Source organism: Emydura macquarii, unplaced genomic scaffold, assembly GCF_026122565.2.
Source record: "Emydura macquarii macquarii isolate MOO-44397 ecotype Brisbane River unplaced genomic scaffold, CSIRO-AGI_Emac_v2 contig_1253, whole genome shotgun sequence".
Classification (NCBI taxonomy): Eukaryota; Metazoa; Chordata; order Testudines; family Chelidae; genus Emydura; species Emydura macquarii.
In genome coordinates, this window is record NW_027131390.1 from 99,579,269 (window position 1) to 99,598,203 (window position 18,935).

The 18,935-nt window shown below is 40.4% G+C and overlaps 1 protein-coding gene across 2 annotated transcripts in view; it reads left to right on the top strand.

Annotated features, from left to right (window-relative positions):
• The window catches only part of OSBPL11 (oxysterol binding protein like 11), a 58,079-nt gene extending 41,198 nt beyond the window's left edge, over positions 1 to 16,881 (top strand). For both annotated transcript variants that reach the window (XM_067549596.1, XM_067549597.1), the window contains 6 exons: positions 1,708 to 1,848; positions 3,761 to 4,259; positions 6,143 to 6,329; positions 10,575 to 10,757; positions 11,444 to 11,597; positions 15,170 to 16,881. In XM_067549596.1, coding sequence (XP_067405697.1) covers positions 1,708 to 1,848; positions 3,761 to 4,259; positions 6,143 to 6,329; positions 10,575 to 10,757; positions 11,444 to 11,597; positions 15,170 to 15,247 — 1,242 coding nt within the window. In that variant the 3' untranslated portion in view covers positions 15,248 to 16,881. The remainder of the gene's footprint in view (positions 1 to 1,707; positions 1,849 to 3,760; positions 4,260 to 6,142; positions 6,330 to 10,574; positions 10,758 to 11,443; positions 11,598 to 15,169) is intronic.
• Positions 16,882 to 18,935: the final 2,054 nt, after the last annotated feature.

Here is an 18,935-nt window from a genome sequence, read left to right on the forward strand (position 1 = left end):
CATTTGTGAGCACAGCATGGTGTAGCATCAGCAGAAATAAAAGTGGAACACGTGGCAATATAGGGGTCTCCTATTATACCCATTTGTTACTTAGATTGGGGTTCTCAAACTGGGAGTTGGAAACCCCCAGTTGTGTCACAAGGAAGTGGCTGAGCAGGGGTTTGAAAATCGTCAAAAACCCACTGACAAATAGACCCAGGGAGAATGAACCAAAGTTAGAGAATCATTGCTTCCCTTTCTCTTGCTGCTGCCACCTGGTGGCCCCTATTGCATGTCCTCACTCCTTCCTTTACTGCTCCCTTGTCCACCAACTCACTGTGCTCCAGGGAAATGCCATATAGATGTTGGAGCCAGTTCTCTGAACTCCACTGCCCCTACTGCTCAAGGCATTCAGATACCTTGTCACCATCATTAAGTGGTGCTTTACTAAAGTAGAGATCATTACTGATCAGGGTAGAGGGGAGGCAGGGAATTGTAAAAGCTGAATCTTATTATATTAGATGGTGAATTCTTCAGGGCAGGGATAGTGTTTTTCTGTGTATTTGGCCAGCGCCTCCATTCTGAGTGAAGCTTTAGGCATACTACAGTAAAATGATGAGCAGCAGAGAACCCAGCCGCTTGACCAGCACACCCACTCTCCAGCCAGCCATGGTTTCCTGCTTGGACCCCAGTCTCTTGACAGCAAAGGGTTGCGGGACTGGTGAGGGATGGAGGATGGGAGTATAACAAGAACCCATAACCAGTGTATGTAAATCCCTTTCCTAGATATTATATCTCTGCTTCAGCACCAGTGTCTTGTCTTCATCTCTAGAGAAAACTTAGTGAAATAAAGCCTTAGCCGCACTGGCTAAGAAAGAAATATTAGCACCTGTCTAATGAACCTTTCTTAATGTTAGAAAGGTGCTCACATTATTTTTCTGGCCTCCTATGCCCAAAGCCTCGCTGTGCCACTAAACACAGGCTATCCTGTATCTATGCCAGGCTGTTTATCCTTCGATTTCCACGGCTGTTATCTGCTAATTGTAACAACGGTTACTCACGTAACAGCTAGGGAGCGCTAGTGTAGCCCGACAATAGATATTTCAGTCACTTGTCATGTGACATTACTTCTAGAGAGGACGTAGTGCTGTTGATTATCATTGCCTTGTCAATGCTAGAGCTTACCCTGTCGTCACTGCTAGTGGAACTACTGATGGCATGATGGGAACACTGGGGAAACTGAAGCAGGGGGAGGGGGAAGAGAGTAGTTTAGTGTAAACAAGGCCCTATTGACTTCGAAGGCCTTGTCTAAATTGTTCAGAGAAGCATTAGCAGCTCTAGCAAATTATATTCAAATGCAGTCCTTAATGCTAATCCTAGCACATTAGTTTTAAAGCTCTGTGATCTTGGACAAGACACTTGCCCTCCCTGCTGGTCAGTTTCCCTGTTGCTTTTGAGCTTTACACAGTAAGGTAAGTACAAGTGGAGAGAAGCCTTTTGTCTGGTGAAACTTATGCTTTTTTGCCTTTAAATTACATTTTTGTTAAATTGTTACTTTAGAAGGGCTGTTGTGGTTTTCTGTGGAAGCTCACCTTAGACCATTCCCAGTCTGGTAGATTTATTTTTGTTTTTTTAGACTTGCTTCTTCTACCCCATAGGTGAAGATGCACCTTTTCAGTCCATTAGATATTTGAAATGACACTTGTGACTTTGGGTTTCTTACACCAGGAACCTGAAGAAATAAACCCAGATGAGGAGCTGGAGGATACATGTGTTAACAAAGAGGTTGACCTCGGAGCAGTGGAAGAACAGCGCAGTGTTATCTTACATCTCCTGTCTCAGCTGAAACTCGGCATGGATTTAACAAGAGTAAGTAACCCAGGTGTGAAAGCTAGCTGTAGTAGAAGTGAAGTGACACCTATACTTTGCCCATCTAAATGCCATGGGACGATTTCCAGGAGCTTGGGGAAATGCACCTATTTAGTGCAAAATAGAATAGATTGCAGCTACTTCTGCACAGAGTTGCGACCTGCAGAGACTTCGGATCCCAACATTTAATGCTTCAACCTGATCTGCAGGACTTGAAACATGTATTTGAGGCCTACTAGCAAGTTTAAAAAAAAAATTACTTAACCTACCACCCCAAAGCCACCTCCCCTACAATTTAAAGAAACAGCTGTGTGCCATAATTGAGTGTGCGTGCGTGCGTGCGTGCGTGCGTGCGTGCGAGAGAAAAAGAGAAAATCTCTTTAATAAACATTAAAAATTATAATTGACCACATCTCTTGCTGTCATCATATCATATCTTTTCTTTTTTGGCTTTACTCCAATTTTTCTTTGCTTCCCTTTCATGCTTTATCTCTTCTCTTGTTCCATCCCCTTTCTCTCCCTCTCTTTGCAGTTCTCTTTCTCTTCTGCTTTGTGTTTCTTTACTTCCCTACAATATTTTCTCTCCTGTCTCCCTCCACTTGCTGACACATCCACATGCTACTTTCAAACATCCCCTCACCTCACCCGGTCACACAACCAATACAAAAGAAGGAGCCCACTGTCCAGGAAGGGGCTGGCTCTAGAACCTGCCTTGTGTGTATATCTTCTTTAGCAATCTTTGGCTATCAGGTGTCTTATAAATATGAGGTCCCTCTCTCCTCAACCCTCATCTGGCTGCTAGGAGGAGGAGGAATGTTCTTCCTTTCTTTCAGTTCTGTGCCCCAGAGCATCCTGGCATCCACAAGGAGTGGAGTTCTGTTACTCTTCGCTCTCTGTTCACTGCATCATAGGAAGTAAGAGGTCTCTGCTATCCTGACCGTCTCCTACCCACAGTTTTGCTGCTGCTCAGAACTCTACCCAGAGGTAGCAGAATTAAATGGACCTCTTCTTGTCAGTTTCACAGCTGCCCTCAGGGATCCCAATAACAGCAGTGAAAACTTGACAAAACTAGTCTGTCACTATGCATGGCTTGTGGCGGAGCACCGTACAGCAGCAAAGAAACAGAAACTTTTTTTGCAGATCTGGGAATATTAGGCTGCTATTCATTTATACTTAGTTTACACATGGAAGATGGGGAGATTCTCTTTGCAACTAGACCAGAAACTTTAAAAAAAATGTTTGGCTCTGCAGAAGTTGATGGTATTTGGCCAGAAAAGCTTTCTTCTCATCATGGAAGTGTGGGTTTTTCAAGTCCTGCTGATCTCAATGGTGGTCTGCTTGAATCAATATGGATAATTGCAAGGTGGAACTTGCATTCCTGAATTAAAGATGAAGGCACCCACTGGCTCCATTTGGCCTGTAGGCCACATTTTTACCACCCCTGCACAGTCAGGTTTCAGTTTAGTTCTCTCCTAGTTATAACTAGGTCCTTAATGCCATTGATAAGAAGGCAGTTAAGTTCAGGTTTATTTTTATTCTTCTTGTTTTACTCATAGCAAACTGTCAGTCATGTTTTCCCTTCCTTTATGGCTTTTTCTCATTTTTGAGTAAGTTCTTTTAGGTTTATGGTGTTTACTCCACCATAAATTTTTTGCATTGCTTTTTTGTTTGTTTTTTGTTTAAATCTCAAAAAATCTTTCATTAAAAATAATTTAAAAACTTTCTTTTTCGTGCCATTCCCATTATCCTGAGAACATTTTGCTTATTGGTGCCTGAGTGGAATGTGCATCTCTGTTAAAAGTATCGTATCCCTATTCCCCAGCCCTTTGTAATCTGTTAACTTTAAGAATTTGTTCATAAATGTGTAGTCTACTTCTGTTTAAGTTGTTATAGTTTTTTGTCTTTATTTCAGGTGGTTCTTCCCACTTTTATTCTAGAGAAACGTTCTTTGCTGGAGATGTATGCAGACTTCATGTCCCATCCAGATCTTTTCATTGCGATCACAAATGGAGTTACCCCTGAGGAGAGGATGATCCGCTTTGTTGAATATTATCTCACTTCATTTCATGAAGGTCGCAGAGGAGCTATTGCTAAAAAACCATACAATCCAATTATCGGAGAAACGTTTCATTGCTCTTGGAGGATGGCTAAGGCCGAAGTAGCATCTGACACAAATAGTAACTCTTCATCCCATTCCCTCTCAGAGCAAGCCACTCTTTCAGAAGAGCCAGAGGACCAAGTGGAGCCAGACTACTATACAGTCAGATTTGTAGCTGAGCAAGTGTCCCATCATCCTCCTGTCTCAGGGTTTTATGCTGAATGTGTAGAGAGGAAGATGTGTGTAAATGCTCATGTCTGGACAAAAAGTAAATTCTTGGGAATGTCAATAGGAGTAACAATGGTTGGTGAAGGTGAGTGGAAAATACTGTGATTTTTTTCACTGCAGAAATGAAAGGTGGTTAATTTTATATTTATCTGACTGGTATTTTTAAGTTCTGTGAACTCAAGTGTAGGAATTACACATGAATGCTACTCAGTAGTTTCATCTATAGGATTTTCAAAAGAATTCATATGGAGAGTTGTTAATACACTATTGTAAGTGTGATTTTGGGATGGGTCTCCTCCATTTACCTTGAGAAAGAGAGTCTGAGAAACCTTTCAAGTACTGTTGTTAGATGATGGTGATGTGTTTATTGATTGTGGAGTTCAGAAGATGCCACATGCTCAAGGCCAAATTAGTCAAAAGTTTGCATAAGATCACAAACCTCCCCCAGACTACAGTATTGCAGAAAAGCAAGACTATAGATCTGGAAACACAGCATTAGGTTTTGAAGCAAAAGTACAGTTTGTACAACCTAAACTAACTTTTTTATTGTCTCCAAAGCACAAAACAGATTAGAATGTATAATATAAAATACTGATCATAAATGTTAATTTTTTTCTCTCCCCTATCTAAACATATTTTACATTTTACTCTTCAATACTTTGCATTTGCTTTAGGTTTAATACTGGGATCCCTTTAATAAAAATGTTACTCGTTATCCATGGATTCCATTTTCTCTTAATATAACTCGCCATTTGCTGCTTTTTAAACTGGAGATGCCATCTCAACTCTTTTTATCCTTCATATTTGTGTTGCCCAATTATTGTGACTCTCAGACATTTGAATATAATCTGCACTCCTGATAAAATGAGGATAGACAACGAACACGTGAATCAGGGCTGTGAGTCAGAGGAAGGCAGCTCTTGGAGCTGAAGTCTCCTTCCACACAATTTAGCAGACCAAGTCAGCACCTCTGCACTGCTGTTCTAATATCTGAATTCAGGCCAAAGATAGTGCCTTTAAAACTTGATGCCTCTCCCATCTGCCCATAAGGTGAGTGGAATTGTGCCTAAGTCACTCACATTGGGGATGTAATCCTGCAGCATTGTGGAGGTGGAAAGCTACCTTCTTTTAAGGGGCTGTGTCAGCTGCTGAGGAGGCCTGGATGGAGCAGATGACAGTTAAGGTTTAACTGCTGAATCTGAAAAAGACAGGATGCAAGAGAAATTGTGAAAATCAAATGTCAGAAGAAACACAGTGACTTAAGGCTATAGGAGGCATCAGCTGGCATATACGCAGCACAAAATCACTTTCTTCTCACTTTTTTTTAGAGACAGAATCTGAGGTAGATTAATCTGATTCCTGAGGAAATGTCAAGAAAATTTGAAAGTTATCACTTTAAAATTAATTGTAATGACTATTGCATGAACAGCAGTCAGGAGACAGTTCATCTACCAGTCAGTAAGGAAAAAAGAAGTGACAAGAAGGAGGACTAAGGCTGCTACAACCCTTCAGGAAGGGTGGAGTATACCATTTACTCGTGGGAGAGGGAAGTTAAATGGGAACATCAACTTCCAAATTCTGTGGCTTTGGTAATTTATTCACATCTCATGCTTGTAGCATGGTTCCCGAGTGTGGATCTCTTACTATTATAGCAGTAAAACAGTTACAAATAAGCAATTACCTGCTACTTATGTTATGCCTATACATGCTTTTGAATCTGTTACATCAGGAATGTGGTTATTCAAGGCTAACAACAAATGCACTGGTATCCCATGATACTCAGTGTCTGCACTTGTCTGTTGTAAAACCTAATAATGGCACTATAGGGTTAACAAAATTCTTCTTGTATCTGGAATCTGTAATAATTGTGATAGTTTTACTGAGACTGTTAGATGTGGTTCCTTCAACAGCCACTTGCCTCTATTAAAACTGGAAACATTTTGATGACATTCCTATTTCTGCATGCAGGTCTCTTAAGTCTTTTGGAACATGGAGAGGAATACACGTTTTCTCTACCTTGTGCGTATGCTCGATCAATTTTAACTGTTCCGTGGGTAGAATTGGGAGGAAAGGTCAATGTTAATTGTGCAAAGACTGGGTATTCTGCAAGCATTACTTTCCATACAAAACCATTCTATGGTGGCAAATTGCACCGGTAAGTACACTCATTTATATTTTACTGAGCTCCCTGTACTGTATCACTCAAATTCTAAATGAATACCTTGCTTCTAGTTTTTGTCATCATCTGTTTGCATTCTAAGTAGCCCTCTACTGTCAATCTAAGAAAATTGTATTCAGTGATGCATTTTTTTCTATCCCTGAAACTGTTGAGGGGTTGTGGAGTGATGAGGCAATATTTCATGGCTTAGCCATGCAAACTTCACAAGCAGAAGACGGTTTCATTGCTAATTAGTCAGATAAATTCTAGGCTGCATGTGTGTGCATGCATACATGCTTAGTGCAGGTGATCGGGAGACCGGACTTCTAGGTTTTCATTCCTGGCTCTGCCAATGACTTGTTTGTGACCGGGCAAGCCACTTAACCTCACTCTGTCTTGGTTTACTCCATGTGTGAAACAGGGATGACATATCTGCCTCAAAAGAGTGTTGTGAAGTTCAATGCTTGTAAAGCACATTGTATATATATTGGACTTTCTGTCTGAGTTATCAAAATATTATTACTATTCTGTAGAAAGAATTTCCAACTTGCAGTAAAAACAAAATTTAAAAAATCAACCAACCCTGTGGGGATGTTATCATTGGCACCCCACTGCCCTCTGAAGATAAGTTTTTACTTAACTGAAAGCATGTCTCATAGCCAGGAATATGTAATAAAGAAAAACTATTTACAGGCTTCTATATTTTTAAATAAAATATACATGAAATTTCATTAAATACAGAAGAGGGGTCAATACAATACAAGAACTATAATCAGTGTAAAATTAGTAACACTAAATTAATCAAAAACACCCATTGTGGTCATTGCTAATCCATCCCAAAGGCTTTGGTAGATAATGAGGATGTGCTGCACTGCATCCTGTTGGGGGTTAGATTTTTCTCCCCATAGTCTCTGTTCTGTTTCCCACACACTTACTCAGGCTGTGTGTGATGAGGGGTAAAGGCCAGGAATCAGTTTCACACTAAGACATTTGGATTCAAGGAGAGAGACAAGTTAGACTGCTTTGGGGCCAATTAACATCCCTTTTAGGATATATTATAGTAAGATCAAGTGATTTTGAGCAAACTCATACAAAGATGGAGAGGCTCAAATGATGGAGGAAGGAAAAAAAGATATAGACAGTAGGCCTGTAGTGAAACAATTTCTGGCACTTACTGTGCTCTATTATCTGACACCGGCATATTCATCTCTCAACCTTCCAAACACAGTGCTTGTTAAAAACGCTTACTTAAATATTTCATATTTCTTTTTCCATGTTTAGTCCAATTGTCCTGAACAATAGAGGCTTTTAAGTGTAATTTGCTTTGACAGTTTATTGCGACTCTGCAATTTGCTGTTGCAGAGAAACAGTTTAGGGGGGCTGTTGTAATAAAATGTAAAAAGCATCTCAAACTTGAGGAACTCATGGTGCCAGGGTATTGCCCTGGGGGGCACAGAAATCTGCAGGCAGATGCATGTATTAGTTAGATAGCATCAAGTGGATTTCCCCCAGTCCTGCTAGGAGCAATTAAAACAGACAGACAGTTGGGTTTGTACGACATTTTTTTTTTTTTAATTGTAATGGTTTCTCTGGTATAGGCTGATGTTTCTATGGGGTAGTATATTTGCTACATAAAATTAGGAATTCAAGTAGAGAGGGTGTGTTTGGTGTCACATTTATCATTGTTATAGCCACAGTATCTTGAACATATTTTCAATGAAATTTTGAGATTGTTTTGAGTAATGTCCAAACACCACAATCTGAGACCAAGTAGCAGTGTTGTCATAGTAACGTGGATGTCTTGTGAATGTTGCTGTGACAGCAACTATTATATATTTGGTTTTAGTGACTCTTGCTGTAAGACATCAGTTGGCTATCTGCGTGTCAACCCTGTGCCAGATAAAATTGCACTGTACCCACCTGAATTGCTGAGGATAATAATATTTGGCAAAGTAATATGAAAGTCATCTAGGTGATTTAAAAATCCTCTATCAAGACATATGTGGTGTTCTTTGCTGAAACTTGTTCTGCCATAGGCTGCATGATATACAGTACTGGGAATGGTGGTGCAGTACAAAGTAATGTTAACAGGACAAAATTTAGGTCATAATGACCACTAATAGTGTTACTACAGAGTATCACTCGCAAAGACCCATGATTGAGCTAAAATCACAATTAGCTTTACTTTTAAGTCAAGCAAAGATACCAAATTGTGACTGATGTTATGATGTTTCAAATTGTACAAGCAGTCAGTGTCAGATAGCTTCATTTTAAAACTGTAATACAGTTAATAACCACACGAAGTGTGTAAACACAAATACGGGTCATCTTAGTCTGTCATTCGTGCTGAGTGCACCAGTCTGCTTGGAGATATAATTGAACTAAATGAGAATTTCATAATGTAGGATAGCTGCAGTGAAGTTTGAAAGTCAGAGGATGCAAAAGCAGCATAAAAACAGTAGACTCGTAGGTTACTGCCTAGTCTTGATAGTTGTTTTCAAAAACCATTTAAACCACTTTATCTCCACACTGTGGGGAGAGCCAGGCTAACTGGTAAAACAAACCTTCAAATGGAAATACGCTCTAATTCTGACTTTATATTTTTTAGTTAATAACATGTTGTATACTTCTCATCTACAAATATATAGCTAAGATGTATCAATTCTATTCCATCTAATATTCCAATAACTTTTAATATGGGTAAAATCAGATTTGCTCAGACATTTGTAAAGAGTTGTAAAAATATGAAATATTCCCAGAATTAAAACAGATATTTTGCTGTGCAGAGATCTGCTTAGTGCGAGAGAGAGGGGTGGGCTGCCAGGCAGCCACTATCAGCCTTGTGCAGCTCCAGCCACAGTTCCAGTGTAGGTTAAGCAACTATGGGGATGTTGTTGTTTTAATCTGCATCAGCCCCCACAGGACCTACCTGTCACCTGAGAATTGCTGGAGTGCAGTTGCGCTCCAGCTCAGCCCTGGCGTGTCACCCACACTGGGGCCAGGAGAGATGTATGGGCTATACCAACATTGTGCCAGCTGAGGGCTTTCCATCCCACGTGGGAATTCTCATCTAGTCCAATAGGGCCAGTATCCAGCCTGGTTGTGCTCCTTAAGTGACACCTGGTTTCCTTTCCTTTCACCTGCTGGTTGAGTACCATATATGTAACAGAAGTTATTACTATGGTAACTTCACACACTGAGCCCCACAGAATGCAGATGTGCCTGGGGACCAATGGCAGTATGACCACTTAACAAACCTTGTTTCCTAGAGGAAAGGAGACCCTGGGGAGTAACATGTGTAGATCCATTCTGTACAGATAACTGGATACGTAAGGCAGGAGCTGGCATCAACTCCCCACAGATGAGTAGATCACTTGTCTAGTCTGGATCGCTAGCAAACGCTCACTCTTTCCCTCTAATAAAGGAGAATGAATCTTTACTGCATGAAAAGGTGGGATAATTTGGTTATCGTCGCTAAATCTGATTGGGTCAATCAAGCTTTCAAGTCTCCCTCTCCAGTGTCACTTCATTGTAAATCCATTGTCATGCATTCTTTGGGCATGTGTGTTTTTTCACTCAAGTGTGAAATCATGGGAGTGATTATAATATTCCGTTTATATAGCATTCTTCTATGTGAGGGTCTTAAATGTTGTATGAAACATTATCCCATCTCAGCACCTTGGTTGCTCTTAGTCACACAGGAAGTCCCTGGCAGAGCCAAGAATGTAACCCAGATCTCTGACTCCAATTCCTATACCTTAAGTACAAAACTACTCTTTCCTTCTTGCCTCGTTTACTCTTTTATTGCAATACTTGTATGATAAACTTAAAAAAAAGAAGAGCAAGTGGTCTATACGGGGGGGGTTACCTTGTTAACGTAAATAAATATCAAACTTTTGATATTCAGGAGAAAAATATTAACTGTAGTAATGTTTTAGTAGTGTAACCCATATGTAAGGAGTTTTTTAGCTCTTAGTTCTCCTGTGAAAAGGCTTGAAAGTTTTAAGTTAAAGCCAAAAAGCTAAGTTCATTTAGGTAATATCACAAGAATGATAGAAAAATTGTCTCATTATTTCTCCTCCTAGCTTCTCCATGCAAATGCAGACACAGTTTAAGTAGCTGATTTTAAAATGGGTGCAGTTTCTTTCAAAATGAAATGTAAATGACTAGCCAATGAGAGTAGTCCATAACAGTCTGTTCTCAGTTTTGGTGGTGGTTTTTTGTTTTTAAATTGTTTTCCAGAGTCACAGGTGAAGTAAAGCAGAATGCAACAAACACTGTAGTCTGCAAAGTACAAGGTGAATGGAATAGTGTACTTGAATTCACCTACAGCAATGGAGAGACCAAGTACGTGGACTTGACAAAACTATCAGTGACAAGAAAACGAGTACGGCCCCTAGAGAAGCAAGGACCATTTGAGTCTAGGTAAAAAAAAAATATATATATATATTTACATTTACATCTGTTTAATTGTTTTAAACTTGCATTCTAGGCTGCCTAGGGGAAATCTGTAGGTGTAACTATCCAAACTATGGCTAGACCAGTAGAACCATAGTGATCATGAATATTCAGGAATTGATAGCATGATTAGAACTAGACATAGAGCAGGCAAGTGCTATTTAAACTGCATGTTCAAGACACAGACTGTTATCTTATGAGTTTGTACAGGGCCTGCTATAGTGAAGCCCCAATCTTAAGCCTTTGGACATTACTCCAGTACAAATGATAATATTCTATGTAGCCCAGCAGTTCTTTACGGGTTGTCCTTAGCAAAAACAAAACTTGTGTGGCTGTTTTGCGATGCATACAAATGTCCATTTGGGATTAGACCGAAATTTCCTGGAACTTTTCATTTGTGCGCCAATCTAGCACTGCAGTTGAGAGCAGTTTAATGCTAGCCTAGAGACAGAAGACGAAGTTATGAGCTCCCTTTTTTCTTGTGCCTCTCAATCGTGCTCTATTTTACGTTAATTTGTCATGCCTGAGAAGAGGTTGGAGTATAATTTTGAAATATAATACAGTATAACCTGCTGTACACTAGTTCTGTAGTTCAAGTGACTGCAGTCCAAGAAGCCACTGAAAAATGTGAAATCAAAGCTTCTGAATTGTAGGCGACTATGGCAACATGTAACAGAGTCATTGAAGGATGGAGACATTGATAAAGCAACAGAGCATAAGCGAGCCCTTGAGGAACGGCAGAGAAATGAAGAGAGACTTCGTGCTGAAACCGAGGCGCTATGGAGCACAAAATACTTTGCTAAAGAAGTAAGTAACTACGGTCTGTGGGTAAAATATATGTATTGTAAATGCACATATGGGTATGGTATATTAACGTACAGGTCATGAGCTTATAGAGCAGGGGCTTTCAGCCTTTCCAGACTACTGAAATCCTTTCAGGAGTGATTTGTCTTGCATACCCTCAAGTTTCACCTCACTTAAAACTACTTGCTTACAAAATCAGACACAAAAATACAAGTGTCATAACACATTATTACTGAAAAATTGCTTACTTTCTTATTTTTACCTTATAATTATAAAATAAATCTATTGGAATATAAATATTGTACTTTTCAGTGTGCCATCGTATATAGAGCAGTATAAACAAGTCATTGCCTCTCTGAAATTTTAGTTTGTACCGACTTCGCTAGTGCTTTTTATGTAGCCTGTTGTAAAAGTAGGCAAATATCTAGATGAGTTACAGTACCTGCTGGAAGACCTCCTGTGTACCCCTGGTTGAGAACCATTGCTATAAGGACTTGTTAGGGGGTGCTGATGACAGCGTGCCATAAGGCCTTGGATCATATAACACGTTTAATGAAATACCAATCAATGCATTCCTATAAAAAGCTATTCTTAAGTTATGATTCTTCCATCCCACACTGGGTGACTCTAAAGCTAAATGGTTGTTGCTAAAGAGCTTCGGTGTACTACACATAAGTGTTAAGAACCTAGCTCCTTGCCCATAAACAATAAAAAATGGACACAGTATATAGATTTATATAAAAGGCATAAAAATATACAGTGACTCTATTTTCAGAAATTGAAGCCATTCATTTTTCACCGAGAGCAATCAGCATTAGAAAAATACTAGTCTGCTGTACTCTCATACCAAGATCTTTAAGAAATCAGGTGACTTGAATGGGATATTTGTTACCTTTAACGGTCTCAGGAGGTCCCAAGAACTTGGTGCTTATGCATCTAACTTGAAAAATCCCCGCTAGTGCCCTGAGGGGAGCTCCCTCTTCCTTTCTCTGCCTGCTGGTTCTCTGACATTTTTAATGTGGGATATAGAAATACAAACTTCTCTTTTTGATAGCAGTTATAAGAATTAATATTTGAACACTTGTATCCATAATATCAGTCCTCGTGCCGGTTGCTGTTTAACCTGAGTCTCCTGTCAGGGTAAAGTACTTGGCCTTTTGCTTCAGAGTTTATCTCCTGGAGAATCTGGATTATTGCCTTGTAAGACAGCATCATGGTTTAAGAGCACTCAAACCCCTAGCATGCAGGAGAACACCATCTCCTGGCTCACGGTTCAGCCTGGCTTTGCAATTATGACCCCACAACTGCACATGTGGCTTAGTTTGCTTTGACAGTAAACAACTCTTACAATTCCGATGAGGCTCATGGAAGTTGGGGGGTGGGTTTAAAAGTGGACTGAAGCCAGTGAATTACCTAAGCAAAACACAAGGGAAGCTATTAGAGCCGATTACATTGTGCACATATAAAACAAAAATATCATTGTGACTAGCAGGAAGAAATGTCAGAATATTCTCTCTCCATGAGCTTCTTTTCACTAATGTAGATTTCAGGTTTCAATGCAGCTCAGTGGCTTGAAGCATGATCAAGCTCTTACCCTGATTAGCTATAAAAGATGCTGAAAATGACTGGGAACTGCTGGGGAGACGGCCTTAGAGCAGATTTTCCTTCCTATGTGGAAACCAGAAGCTGCTGAGATAGGCAGCCAGGCTCTGCTCTTTGGAGTGAATAAAGGTATAGTTATGCTGTGGTGATTCAGATCCATGTTGTGACAGAAATGTGTGTGATCAGAAATGCAACAGTCCTGTAAAGTACAAAAAGCAAAAAAAGATCTCCAATTCAGCAGAAGGTTTAAAATACTTAGGACTAGATAAGGTTCTGAACCACAAATGGCAGGGTATTCTAAAACTAGATCAAAGGGACCACTGCAGATAATTCCTATTCTCCCAGGGTATGTCTACATGGGAATTAAAAACCAGCAACTGGCCCAGGCAAGGGGCTGTTCAATTGTGATGCAGACATTCGGGCTCTACCTGGAGCTCAGTTTCTAGGACTCTGCGAAGTCCCAGAGCTCTGAGCCTGAACATCAGAACCCGCAATTAAACAGGCTATTATCCTGAGCCCTGCGAGCACGGGGCAGGTGCGGGGTGTCTAATTGCGTTGTAGACACACCCTCCCTAACAAATGTCCATATCTCCTGGTTCAGAAACTTTGCTCAGGTATTCTCTTTGATCTCCGAGATTTATCAAAAAATCTTTAAACAAACAACAAACCTTTAAGTTTTGGTTTCTGAAAACTTTCCCTGATGTCTGTCTGTTTATCTCTGGCAAAGTGAGCAAAGAGAGAGAATAAGTTACCTAGATAAAATTGTAAATTTGGGAGAGCATATCACTCTTGCATACTAAGATTTCAGCACCCAAGGAAACTGCTGCCTTCGATTAACTTGTGAATACAGGAACTACATTTTTCAAACTAAGAATGTTTTTTAATCAAGTAATTTGTTCTAATTGCATCCCTGAGTGACTGTTGCCAGGAGAGAAATGTTGCCAGGAGAAAATGGATTTTGCGGTTTTAAACAACAGCTTTTTCAGATATTTTATTTGAAAGCGGAATTTGAGATAGTGGACGGCTCAGAGAAGGCTAAATAAGATCCAGAACCATTTCATCTCTAGATCATCAGTTCAAATGTAGCCCAGCTTGCTTGGGAGCACAAACGATTTCTCTTTGATGGCTGTTTGCTTAGCCTTTGCAAAACAAATTACTGGTCTTAATCCAGCCCACAGAGCGCCAGCGTTCCATCACGATATCTACACGGCACTAACTGCCATTGTTGTTAGTCCCATCAGAGAGACTTAACTTGACCAGAATGAGCATGGCTTCTTACGGCTTGTCTGTGTGGTCAGTTACTGTGTGGCAAGCCAGGGCCTGTAAAGCTACAGTGAGCTGATTTTCTGTGTGCGAACTGGCCCTGTGGACGCTGCTACCACACACTGAAAGTTCTGCAGAGGGCTTTGGTGTATTCTGTTTAAAACAGCCATTTGATGAAGTGCACTACAGAAACGCTAGTGCGTGATAGCAGGGATCCCCGTGTGACTTAGTGTGTGGCAGACTAGTGTGCTTTAGATTTACACCTTAGCTTGTCCACACTCAGACTTAGCATGTGCCAAGCTCCTAGATCAAGGGAGCTCAAACTTTTTTGCTGGGACCCCCTTTGAAAATATTTCAGGTTGTGACGCCCTCTCCGTCCCAAACGTGATGACCCCCTCATGCCATTCCGCCCTTAGCAGCATGCATCGAGGCTGACAGTTTGTGACCCCCCCATAATAACCTCACGACCCCCAGTTTGAGAACCCCTGACTTAAATATTCTTATCCCTAGAGATGGTGTCTCCACAGCGAAGTTAAGACATTGGCAGAGGACGTTTGGGGAGCTTTGCGCTGCTGTTATCTATGGTATACAAAAGCTGTGTACCTCTAGTTTCCAGTGCTGTCAGTCCAATACCTGGCATCACAAAATACTTTTCTATGTGAATTCTTTTATAATTATTCTGTGTAATTTTTTTTGCCTTTGAATTTCAGGGAGATGGCTGGGTGTATTATAACCCCCTTTGGAAAACAGTCCTGGGCGTACAGACTCAGCAAACGGACACTAACTAGATAAGACTCTTCAGGATGAGTTCCTCTGTTTATCTAATCTCTATCACTCTCAAAACACAGTAAATAACACTGTGTCCTGTTTTTATAATTGCACAAATTCAAATGAGCGTAAAGGAATAAAAATACTAGGGCACTTTAAAGTTCACATAATCAAAGGTGTAGAGACATCCTTGCCAGGTATGTTCACCAACTTGTTTTTGTATGATCCAAAAGATTTTATCTGAATTATGTAATGTGTTCTTTTAAGCAGGTCCTACTGCAAAAGCTGCCTAAGATATAAACCATTTGACTTTCCAAACAGCAGAAGTCAGATGAAATGTTGTTGCCTCAGTGGCTTTAACTTTGGAGTGACATGTGAACCTTTTTTGGAGAATCTGTGCACTGGGCTCTGTTTAATAACTGTGAAATACTCAGTACCCATGTGTTTAAAAAAAAAAAAAAAAGTGTTTGCTGCTTGTATACCCTGTGATTAACCTCCTGACGGGACACTGGAGGTTTCAGAAGTTGCACCTGGAATCAGTGTTAAGAGTCGTCTGGTTTGTGACAAGACTTTTTTTTCCTTCAGAAAGAGTATGTGCATGCATTGGAGGAATATGGGAGCTAAGTAGAGACTACCTTTTTCTTTTTTTAAGAATTTATAAAACTGATTGGAATTGTAACCATGGAGACATTTTTCTTCTGAAACATTTTAGTATACTTGAAAGAATTGACTTGAATTGGAAGAATAACTCAGAACACTTTTCAGCTCCTAATTTTATTAAATCTCACTTTCTGAGTGACTGTTTAAGATTTACTCACATTGTAAATGTAAGAAAGTTTAGCCTTTTCCCTCTCCCCAAGGACTAAGGATTTCAAACTAAACAGCAAACATAAAACAGCCGTTGTATTAATTTCTTCATCTCAGCCCATGTGATCATCTTGGAGGTGAAGTGCCAGTGTTACATGCTGTCCATTGGATTGGTTTGATTTTTCTCCTTTGTATATTTGTTCAGAACAAAAAAAAAAAAAAGCAGTTAAATGTGACCATTGAACATGTGGACTGTGGTTTTGGTTTTTCATAGTATATGAAAAGGCTTATTTTGCTGGAGACTGGATATATATTAAAATACAATCAGATATCAGGAAACTGTATTCAGGTACAAACATCCTTCATTTTTTATAGTATAATTATTTTATTGAAGTCTAAGAATTGCTGGCAATTAAGAATAGTACTGATTATGGCTTTCATTATTGTTACTACAAGCTACCTTAATTTTCCAAGAGTGGTGCCTTAATCTGTTTTTTCTTCTGATGTAGTCTTCCAATCAGTGTATATAACATTATCTGTCACTCAGCAGCCATTGTAAATGGCTAGGTCTGTTCCATCATCATGAGAATTCATAACTCTGTGATCTGGTAAGATGTTTCCCATTGAAGGCATAAGAATGTAAGAAGGTATCAAAGAGAATTTAAATAACCATGTTAATGTTTAACAAACAACTGTAAATTGTGCAAAAAAAAAAAAGTTTGGGTTTATGCACAACTACTTTGATTCTCTTGTACATTTTGCTGTGAAATGCACTGAGGTCTGAATATAAGTCATAGTCCGTGCGTGAAGAAAAATGGGGGGCGGAAATAAAACTACAAAATGATCAGTTTGTTTTGTCTGTTTTCCCAGAGTCTAGGTGATTAAGATGAATATTGTATTTACATCATTCTACACGGCCTCCCCAAGCTGTAGCATCTGACCACCAATTCCTGTAATAGTAACTTTCCTCTGCAGAAAGGTATGCAGTTTAGGCCCTGAGTAAATTATATTTCTAACTTTGTATAAAATACCCTCTCTTTTCCCCTACACGTTTTGAAATACATTGTTTAGAGTCTGACATTCAGAGCAGGAGTAAAATTAAAAATGGAAACTACTGGCTTAGTTCCTTGTGGTGGTGCCCTTATGTGTTTGAAAAATAAATCTTAACTTATTTTAAAGGCAATCTTTCCATAATCTTGACTAATTGTTATTATCCAAATGAACACTTTATGCTAGCCAAGATATTAATATGTAAAGTAAACAAATATCTGTTGGTATTAATACTTTTTTATACTGTTCATTCAGTATTTTCAGTTGACAGGCTATGCTTCTTGTCAGTGTATACCATTACTGCTCCATCTGTGAATGCATTGTTAAGGAACACACAGAAAGCTTATTAATAACATGTTTAATGACATGTAAATGGTGTGCAAAAGTCCGGTTTTTTAAATCCACAGAAGCAAAGAAATCAGAGTGAATGCTAAAACTTCATCCTTTACCCAACTACACTGTGCCCCTGCTATTGCGAAGGTCTATCCAAATAACTATGTACATGATAATAGTATTAAACTGCTAACTCTGCCACTGCCAGGGCTCCTTTAGGGCAATCCAGGGCCCTTGGGATGGTGGTGGGCAGGGGCTGCCTATGAAAGTCATCTGAAATGTGGGGTCTCCTCTCTCTCTTTGGCTGCCTACTCCCTTTGTCTGAGTTGAGAACTGTCCAGGAGGAGGGAGGCATCAGTCCCCAATAGAGAAGTAAACAACAAGGGATAATGGTACAGAGGGGCCTGCTGGCGTGGAAGAAAATCAACAGAGTTTCTTGCTGGCTTTGTGGGGCCCTGAAATTTCCTTGCTCCTGGACCAAACCCCAACCTAGAGGGCTGAAAAGGTCGACTGTCAAGACCAGCACTGTCGGACTCCCCCCATCTCCCCACCCTGTGACTCCAACAGAGGGGGGCACCTCCTGATACCACCTTCCCAGTATTTGGCAACTGTCTGCGGATACCCCAGCGGGAGGCACTGGAGAGGACCCCTCACTGACACAACTCTGGCACTCCATAGAGTTCCCTGCTGAGTTGGTGCTGCCAGGAGCCCCTATGCATGGAGTCCTCCTGCACTGGGTGGCCAGCTGGGGCACCTCTGTTCCAGGGAATGGGGGTAATGCCTCACCATGGGAACCACTGCTGCTCCTAGGCTCCCTCAGCCCTGGGAAGGAGGTTGGTTCAGGCTGAGGAGCGACAAGACGAGAGTCAGTGGCACCGACTGCTACCCAAGGAAGATTTGAACCTGCAACTCTTTGTTTCTGAGATCACTGCTCTAACCCTTGAAAGAGCTGGGTGCCAAGCATTCCGCTTTAGTTGGATACCTGAGTTTAGGCACCTAAGTTTGTAAACTTTGGTTTCACTTCTTTCTTTTTCTGTTCTGCTTCACCCCCACATTTTAGTGGATATGTATACAGCTCGCCTTGTGAGAGAGTGAGTTCAGGATGCCTTTGGAAGCATCTGAAGTTTATACTTATTCTGGGAGTTGCACTGTTTGTTCAGCATAGGGTCCATTTCAAAGTTGGTGCTGCAGAACCTAATGCAGAAATTAGGCACTATTTGTGAGCCAGGAAAGACATGGGGAAGATCACGTTAGCCATCTGAAGCCCTGAGCTGTGGGAGTTGGTTTCACCTTTTCTGTCCTGTGTGTAGATTGTGGACAGATGCCTTGTTCTCTTCCTGAGTAATCAGTGGTAAGAGGCAGTGGGTTACATCAGAATGGTGATTAGTGGCTGAAAGAAGTGAGGTGATGGGTTGGAAGGAGAAAAGGGAGGATGCTCCTGGTAAATGGGAGAAGGGAAGCTGTTCCGAGTGCAAAGAGCCACTTGAAAAAAGGAGGAGGTAGAGAGCCGGCGGGAGA